The sequence below is a fragment of the Mandrillus leucophaeus genome, unplaced genomic scaffold (genome assembly GCF_000951045.1).
Source record: "Mandrillus leucophaeus isolate KB7577 unplaced genomic scaffold, Mleu.le_1.0 Scaffold16, whole genome shotgun sequence".
Classification (NCBI taxonomy): domain Eukaryota; kingdom Metazoa; phylum Chordata; class Mammalia; order Primates; family Cercopithecidae; genus Mandrillus; species Mandrillus leucophaeus.
In genome coordinates, this window is record NW_012101587.1 from 7,849,384 (window position 1) to 7,858,718 (window position 9,335).

The 9,335-nt window shown below is 36.7% G+C and overlaps 1 protein-coding gene across 1 annotated transcript in view; it reads left to right on the forward strand.

The window, feature by feature from the left end:
• The first annotated feature begins 4,409 nt into the window (after window positions 1-4,409).
• Window positions 4,410-9,335, forward strand: part of CBLN2 (cerebellin 2 precursor) — an 88,493-nt gene continuing 83,567 nt past the window's right edge. The window contains exon 1 of the mRNA XM_011975908.1: window positions 4,410-4,505. Coding sequence (XP_011831298.1) covers window positions 4,410-4,505 — 96 coding nt within the window. The remainder of the gene's footprint in view (window positions 4,506-9,335) is intronic.

Here is a 9,335-nt window from a genome sequence, read left to right on the forward strand (position 1 = left end):
TTTTTTTTTTTTTTTAATTAATGAACTGCCTTTTTTCATCTTCTTTATTTTCTTTATCTTCATTCCTTTACACTTACAAAGGATACTAATACTACACATAAGTTTGGGAGTTTTACTTTCTAGGACATGCTTTTACATTTTTTATTGTGTTTGTGTGCTTGTTCAATGTTCTCTCTGGTTTTATAAAGCAAACCAAAGTAGAAAAATTATCTTGCACTTCAAATTCTGTTATGTTGTTAGTGTAGTTGAAACATTTAAGCACTTGTTTTTTAATTAATCAGTAACAAAAATGGATTTCATTGTTCTTAAATGAAGACCAATGGACTATTTAAAATTTGCTAGACTTTTTGAGCTCTACATGTAAATATAGCAGATGGTTGGGAAGCTCTCACTTCTTCGTCTGGGACTGGAACAGCTTAGTTTAGTAAGGCAAATGGGGTCATTTTGTTTGGTCTACAAGGCATATTTAATAGGGTCAAGGTCATAGATTCAATTCCACTTCAATTAGCTTTGCCCCTTTTCATTTCCATGGGCTGAATTTCTAAGTATAGACATCCATCCAACAAATAAATCCATGTGCCGGCCAAAGGGGAAATAATGAGAACATGGGGATGGATCCATAAAAGCGTGTCGCAACTTAAGAAAAATAAAAACAGCTTAGAAGCCAGCAGCTAGGAAATGATTGAACAGTGACAAACTGGCTGATTCCTAATGCCAAGAGGATATTTGAAGATGACGCATAAGTACCTTCAAAAATCAAACATTTGTCCATAAATGTAGAAGACTGTAGGGGATGAAGAAATGTGTGGAACAGTTTCCCCTTCAATGAAGGACTGTTGTCTGAGATGATTCAAGTGCTGTTGACACGTCCCTTCGGCTCGCAGCCCTTTCAGAGACTGCCTCACCCCTTTCTCTTGCAGGAGCAGCCAAAATCCTTTACCTGATTCCTGCGGGGGGAGTATGAAGGCCAGGCCATCTCCGTCCAATGCTAGACAATTCAGACAGGCCAGTCTAGCTCTTGAGCTCCTTAAGGGGTCAGCTGGGGCTGTGGTTGGTCCTGAATGAGAGCTTAGTTTCTCCCTCTGTCAATTTTTTTGTCCTTCCCATCCTTCCCACGCATATGGATCCCAAGGGCCCTCCTTAATATAAACATTCTGTGTACTAAACTCCAGTGCAGAGCCTGCCTCCTGGAAAACCTGACTGTTGCAAATACTTTTTCAGTTTCTATTTAATGTCAGAACTGGCTTCATAATTTGCAGGTTCCAATGCAAAATGAACACACAGGGGATCTCTTAAAAAACTGTAAGACTCTAGATGGTGTTGCAGAAAATTAAACCAAGTGTGGAGTCTTCTACAGGCAGGACCAATGTGATGACACTGATTGCATGCCCACCCTATTTAGGCAGAAATCACTGTTGTCATTAAGAATTCAGAGACTATATAATCATATTTCTGATGATTTACCACAGGAGATAATACAAAGACAGGAGAAAATTCAAAGAATGGGACAGTTTTAGAGCCATGCGAATAAATTCCTGGTAATAAAATTTGGCCATAGGCATTTTATTAAACACATTGACAAGAAACATAATTTTGTAAATTACTGCATGAAATTATTGCAATATCTGAAGCTATAAATATAAGAAATAGAACAACTTCTATTTAAAATTTTGAACTTTGAACACTTGTAGCACAAAAGACAGTGAAATTACTTAAAATTTTAGAAAGACTCTGATCTTATGTGAGCTAATGTCATGATCACTAATATGTGCAAACACCATTCAAAAGGTTTTAGGATTGTGCTTGCACATATTTTGATCACTCACTCTTAATCTCTTGTTATAAATGCAGTGTCCTCAGTCAAATTATCTGCCCCTTGACCTCATGGCCCAGATGATTGTTACAAATAGTTATTGGGATTTAGTGAAGCACAACTGACTGTCGCGATCAAGATGCCAGTATTCAAAGCGGTAGACAGTATTCAAAGCAAGCAGAGCTCCCCATTTGAAGAGTATTTGAGCAAGGCATAGACCTATTAAGCCCTGCCACGCAGCAACATCTTCTTACATAAATTGTTATTATTATTATATTACTAACAAAAATAGCAATGCAATTATGAAGCCCTCATATAGATTTTAAATGTTTTCTGACACATTTCCTTTTTAAAGAAACTCCTCGAATAACATATGTTCTGTACTGTGTGCTATGCTACATTTGCTAAAGAAAAGCAAACAGTCAAAATAGCATCCCAATTATATTTATTTATCCATCTGCTATTGATTGGCATTTGGGTAAATTTTAGTTTGTGTCTGTTAGTGATGCAATGCATATTTCTCCAAGTGGATATTCAATGGATATGCAATAGATACTCAATATTTTTGAATATTCTGTGTTTTTACACATAGAATATCCACAACAGTAAAAATAAATCAACTCCAACCTCCTGCCACAATATGGATGTCTCACAAAAATAATGTTGAGTGGAAAAGCCAACATGAAAGAGTACACACTGCATGTGTCCATTTATACAAAGTTCAAACACAGGCAAACCTGCAGCATTAGAAACCACAATATTGAAATGAGGTGAAAAATCCTTGGATTCAGATTGAATCACATGAAAAGAGAGGCGGAGCAGAGGCTGGATGAAAGCCACAATTCAGTTTCAAGACTTCCTGCTTGAGCCAGTGGTCATGAAATCAGACAGGTACCCATTTGTTGCTTTGTCTTCCTTTTGACTCCTCCTGTGTCATGAACTGGACTTCTTTTTTTTGTTTTTCTTTTTTTGAGAGTTTCGCTCTGTCGCAGAGGCTGGAGTATAGTGGTGCAATCTTGACTCACTGCAACCTCCGTCTTCTGGATTCAAGCAATTCTCCTACCTCGGCCTCCCAAGTAGCTGGGACTACAGGCGCCTGCCACCACGCCCAGCTAATTTTTGCATTTTTAGTACAGACAGGGTTTTACCATGTTGGCCAGGCTGATCTCAAACTCCTGACCTCAGGTGATCTGCCTGCCTCGACTTCCCAAAGTGGACTTCTTTTTTACACCTCAAGGATTGGTGACTATTTTTTAGGTGAGTGTGTGGCTAAGGGAATACTTTTCATTGATGTCACCAAAAGAACTTCAAACTAACTTGACTCTTATTTGAAATTCTACTAATACCAATATTGTAAAGAGTTGGATTTTTTAAGACATTGTCCCCTACTGATTAAAAAAAAATAATACTCCTAGGGAAAGTAATGAATTACAACTTCTTCTTTAAGACAGAGATCATTTCTTATTCTTCTTTGTAAACCCAAAGCCTTGTACCAATTTTTGACAAAAAATAAAAATGAAAAGTGTTTGCCGAATGGGAGATAACTCTTCAGTCATTACATGCTGCCATGAATCAATCCCAGATTCTTTCCTCAGGGATATTTTCTGCTATGGAGACGTTGCTCTCACTGGACCACAAGGCTGGGGAGTGATGGTCAGCTGGGAAGCTGTGATAAATGACTGGAAATAAACACTGAAAATATGAAAACAAATTGTGCTTTCTGCACAACTTTGCCAAGGAGTAGCCTCAATCACAACACATCCAAAATAGTATAAGAAAATCTTCAGCATTTGGTCTAACAGACAAGAGTGTATGTGTATGTGTGTGTATATATATACACACACACACATATATATATATACGCTCTTCAGCATTTGGTCTAACAGACAAGAGTATATATACACATATATAGTAATACTATATATATAATAATACTATAATAATTAATATAATAATATAATAATACTATAATAATAGAGTAACACTATATATAGAGTAATACTATATATAGATTATATATAGTAATATATAGTATATAGTTATATAGAGAGTAATATAAAGTAATATATAGATAATAATACTATATATATTACTATATATAGCATTATACAGTAATACTATATAATACTCTATATAGTAGTAGTATATACTATATAGTAATATAGAGAGAGTAATACTATATGGTAATGTATATAGTAATGTATATAGTATTACTCTCATATATATATAGTATTACTCTCAGATTCATTTACTTATACATTCATTCATTCATGTAACAAACAGTTGCTATGGTGTGTCATGCATTGTGTTGCTGCAACTGATACAAGAGTGAGCACAAAAAAAAATCATGGTTGATGCGCTCCTAGAACTTAAAATCTAGGGATACAGATAAAATTTTAAAAATCACACCAATAACATAAAACTACAAGAGTGGTAAACATTTAGAAGGAACAAGGAGGGTCCCAATTTAGAGAGATGAGGAGGAGGAGGAGGAGAAAGGCTTGACTGTCCTCCTGAGTGTCTCCCACAGCCCGAGTTACTCTCAGAGTTAACTGGACAGAGACATGGAACTTAGCGTTAAATACCCAAAGTAGGTATGGCTCAGCCGGCTGTTATTTTTCAGATTCTCAATGTGCCTCTCACCCCCTCTGACATTCAGACTCCTGGCTGTCATTTTCCAGAAGATTTTGAGGTAATCTCTCCATATGAGTTAGAAAATATGCTTCCCAAATCACCATATCCTTAACAAAGGGTGGTCAAAACCTACCTGACGATAAGACTTTATGGAGAGAGGTTCCCTAAAGCACCTTCACTTACTTGTAATAATTCTAAAGCTAGGAAAGCAATTTTGTTTTTTTCTTTACTTTTCCTAAATTTTTTATTTTTTCTAAAGCTGCTTCTAGTTATCGTTTGCCCCATACATTGGTATAACAGGATTTAATACCAGCCTCCTTTAGTATTTGACAACTTTTAACAACTTTTTATTAAAGTTTTCTTCTCCCCATATTTTAATAGGATGTAATGTAAAAAGAAATTGCAAGGTGCATTGAGCACTAGTTGTCAGTTCAATACAGACATATATATATATATATGTCTGTATTGAATATTTGTATTATGTGTGTGTATATATGTGTGTGTGTATATATATACACACACACACACAATTATGTAAGGAAAACGTAAGCTATCTTACCAAAATTAAGCATTTTTAAATTATTATATGATGTGCCAAAGACAGGAATGAAAAAGATAATTAAGATGATAGGTTTTTGGTTTTCTTTTTGAGACAGTCTCGCTCTGTCACCCAGGCTGGAGTGCAGTGGCATGATCTCGGCTCACTGCAAACTCTGCCTCCTGGGTTCAAGTGATTATTGTGCCTCAGTCTCCTGAGTAGCTGGGATTACAGGCATGCACCACCACACCCAGATAATTTTTGTATTTTTAGTAAAGATGGGATTTCACCACGTTTGCAAAGCTGGTCTTGAACTCCCGACCTCGAGTGATCCGCCCTCTTTGGCTTCCCAAAATGCTGGCATTACAGGAAGATAGTTTTAATTAGGGTAATTGCAATAGTAAGTGAAACATCTCAAAGAAGAGGGAAAAAGCTTGAGGTTTTACAAAGGAAGGGTGTTAAGAGGGCGGGTGGAGATGGGTCTGGAGTATGCAAGGGCACGATGGTCTTTTGTGGTAGCCATTTTCCTAAATTAAATTTAAAAAAAGAGGCAGTTGGATTTCTTAATCCTCACTGATCTCTGAAAGTGCTAGACTTAGATAAATTCATCATTGTCAGTCCTCCTATGTGTCCACTGTGAGTCACTGAGCAATACTGAGCATGTCATAGACTTCCTAAATGAGATGAAGAGAGTTGAAGAAATCATCACTGAAAGGCTCTTGTTGAAGATGTTTCTAAAAAATTCAACTGGTTTGCAGAAACCTCTGGGGAAGATCCCAGGTGATTTAAGCTCCCAGAGAGCAAGTTATTTACATAAAGGAGGGATTCCTGAAATAAAAAGCAGAAGTATATATAAAAGCCATATTAAAGATCCAGGAGTTGAGCTCTGAGGCGATTGATCAGTCCAGTGAATTCTAGAAGACTGGTGTAAGCAAATCCCTTGTCATGCCACAGCACTTCTTGAGTTTCTTGAAGCTCTCAAGCTGGGATGCTGATGCCCTCTGTAATGTTGTTCACAATCCAGGTCCCCTCCTGTATGAGGGCATGAATGTCCTGAGCATTTCTTCAAACTACGTTAGTAGTTTATAGACAAGCAGCTTGTCCAGGGCGAACTCAGGCCAGTGGTGGTCTGCAGCATGATGAGGTCTCTGAGGTTTATACAAAGTCATCAGGCTTCAGCTCTTAGGGCTTCTTCAGATCCAGAGACAGCTTCCAGGCCACCAAGAGACCCAGTAAGGGATCTGGACAGCTCGATTTTAGTCCTCAGTGACTTCCAATCAAGTAAAAACAAGAAAAACTGGAAAAGGTCATTTAGAGAATAGTGACCCGATATTAAAGAAAATAGAGGAAAAGGGAGAATTTCATAAGGATTATCAGTTTGGGAAAGGTAACATGTTCCAGCCCAATTTGCAGTTAAACACCAACTCTCTTTTTTTCCCACAGAAAGGGCAAAAGTCAGTTAAGTGTTCACCAGGTAATATGGTTTGGATTTGTGTCTCCACCCAAATCTCATGTCAAATTGTAATCCCCAGTGTTGAAGCAGGGGACTGGTGGGAGGTGATTGGATGATGGGGGTGAATTTCCCCCATGGTGTTCTCATGATAGCATTTGAGTTCTTACTAGATGTGGTTGTTTAAAAGTATGTAGCACCTTCCCCTTCACTCTATTCCTCCTGCTCCTGTCATGTAAGACATGCCTCTGATCATGATTGTAAGGCTCCTGAGACTTCCTCAGCCATGCCTGTGTAGTCTGTGGAACTGTGAATCAATTCAACCTCTTTTCTTTATAAATTACCCAGTCCCAGGTAGTTTTTTATAGCAATGCAAGAACAGACTAATACACCAGGCAAAATACAGTGTACATATCCATAAGTTCTGTTTAATTTACAAAGAAGCAGAACACAGCTCAAAGACGATGGGCAGGGATAAAATCTGATAACACAAAGCAGTGTACGGCATGTGATACACGGTTTTCCATTGAGACCTGTCATTTTTCGCTACAGCATTTTGATCAAAAGTAACCTCAAAGAAAGCGCATTCTTAATCACAAAATAAGGCTGATCTCTTTAGATCTGGCCTGATTATGTACACAGGTACAGCAAGAATGGTAATTTACCACATAGGCATTCTTATGTTTGCTGTGCTGGAAATCTTTATAAGGGATCTCAGATTGGATATTTGGGAAACCTAGGAATCCAAGGCAACAATTCAGCACTAGAAATTTGAGCAAATTTCTCTCCTTTCTGGTTTTCAAAATATCCTGATTTCTGGACCTGCCAGTAAGTCACTCTTCTTACTCACTCATAAGGCTGAGAATCTTGTAAGCTGAGTGTCAGGCCAGGTTTCTAAGAGGGCATTGTAAGCATTGGCCCCATAAAGTCAACCTTAGCTTAAAGTGTCTAGTTGCATCTGATTAAATGAGCATCATTCTCAAATATGACATTCCAAGCAAGATCTTGGTTGCATAAGCAATGTTTCTAATTGTGTTCTTTTGACAAGGACATGCAAATAACTGTATTATATAATGTGAATGTATGCACAGAACTATACTGCTATGAAAATAAGAACATTCAAGAGGTTCACAATTTTGAAAGAGTTGGGCAAAGAGAAAAATATTTCATTTAAAAATGTTTCAGTTTACAAAAGCAAAGTCTACTGCATTGTTTTGAGTTATAGATAAAGAGAAAAGGCTTCCTTATATATCTATAAAAATAGAAAATCAAAGCACCAATAATACCACAAACAAAACCCACAGCCATCTCTTTTCAGTATCTTCAGTCCGATGTAATTAATACGTGTTCCACTCGATCTTGGGTTGACAGTCTCATGAATATGAATCCACCGGTCTCTCAGCTGTTTTCTCAACTGAAAAACTGTTTTTTTCCATCAGTTTTGGAAATCCTGGCTCACTCCATTGGTAGGTTCTCATTTAAGCAATGATACAATCAGAAACCTATTTCCAAACATACCTGACATAGTCCTATTTTATAGGGCTCTGAGAGTCTCCTTTGTTGAGGATGGAAAATTCTGAGCTATAGTAGATTACCAGAGCTTTCATGTAAGCTTCAGGGTAAAACAAACAATATCTCTAAATGACCAAAGACTTAAAATGCCTGTGGTTAATTTCTTACTTGTAAGGCTCAAAAGTGCAAGGTCTGATGAGATTTGTTTTAAAAAAATAATTCAATAGGCAAAGAAATTTTGTTGTTTTTGTTGCTTACAACACAAGGTAATAAAGTAAATCCAAAAAGGTTTTAGACAGAATATTTATAAACATAACAATTAGTTATTATCAAAAAGAGGAGATATTCTATGTAATCTTTACACAGAAAAAGCTCAGATATTACATATACTAATCTTGATACATAATATAACAAATATATCAAGCTTATGGTTCTATCAAGAATATCAAGTAAAATATTATGGAAGTCTAGACTAGATGCTCAACACCTGAGTATTAGTAAAATGTCATAAGTCAGTCATGTAAATTCTTAGTACAAAACCACTGGTCTAGAAGATATTAGATTCAAATTAAAGAGATAAAATTGTGACCAAGTCAATATTTAAAAGAAATACCTAAAATTATGAATGATAACACTACGGTGTTGTTGTCTAACCCAGGCAAAGTAGCACCAGACTCTAACAAAGAGAAACATATGAAAAGAAAGGGCACTGACAAATCTCTATTTAATTCCAATCCAGCATACAGTTTCTGAGATATTTATATTAACAATATTTTACCCATAACAACTTCACCTAGGGAAAGCTTAGGATCTCTTCTAATTTTCAAGCACTTCCTACACACTTATCTGTAGTAAAGTATCAAATACATTTGATTATTTATAGCACTTTTCTTTTTATAATGTGAAAAAAAAGCCTTTTATGTCTAGGGCCATCTGGGTGGTTTTAAAGACAGATTTCCTAGAGAAAATAACAATCCAATCTTGGGAAGGGAAAATATCAAAAGTTGTTGGAAGATCTGAACACTTGAACAAGTTCATATTGATACAATGATAGAGGCAGGCGGCAGAGAAATTCTAGGCAGACAAGGGTGGGTCCCTGGCAAAACCCCACCTTCAAGTAGAAAATCCTGAAACCCATGGCCCAAAGTGAGAACTTGCATCCCTCTTTTTCTGCTCCAATGTTGCCTTTTCCTATACTACCCACAGCTTACTCTGCCCCCCATCCTGTGCCTATAAAGATCCCAGACTCAGTCAGAGACAAAGGGAGAAGCAGCTGGATGTCTGAGAGAAGGAACTTGACTTCAGATACAAGGAGTAAGCTGGCAAACAGATCTCATAAAAATGAAACTTTTATTTTTTTTTTATTTATTTTTATTTTTTATTTTTAT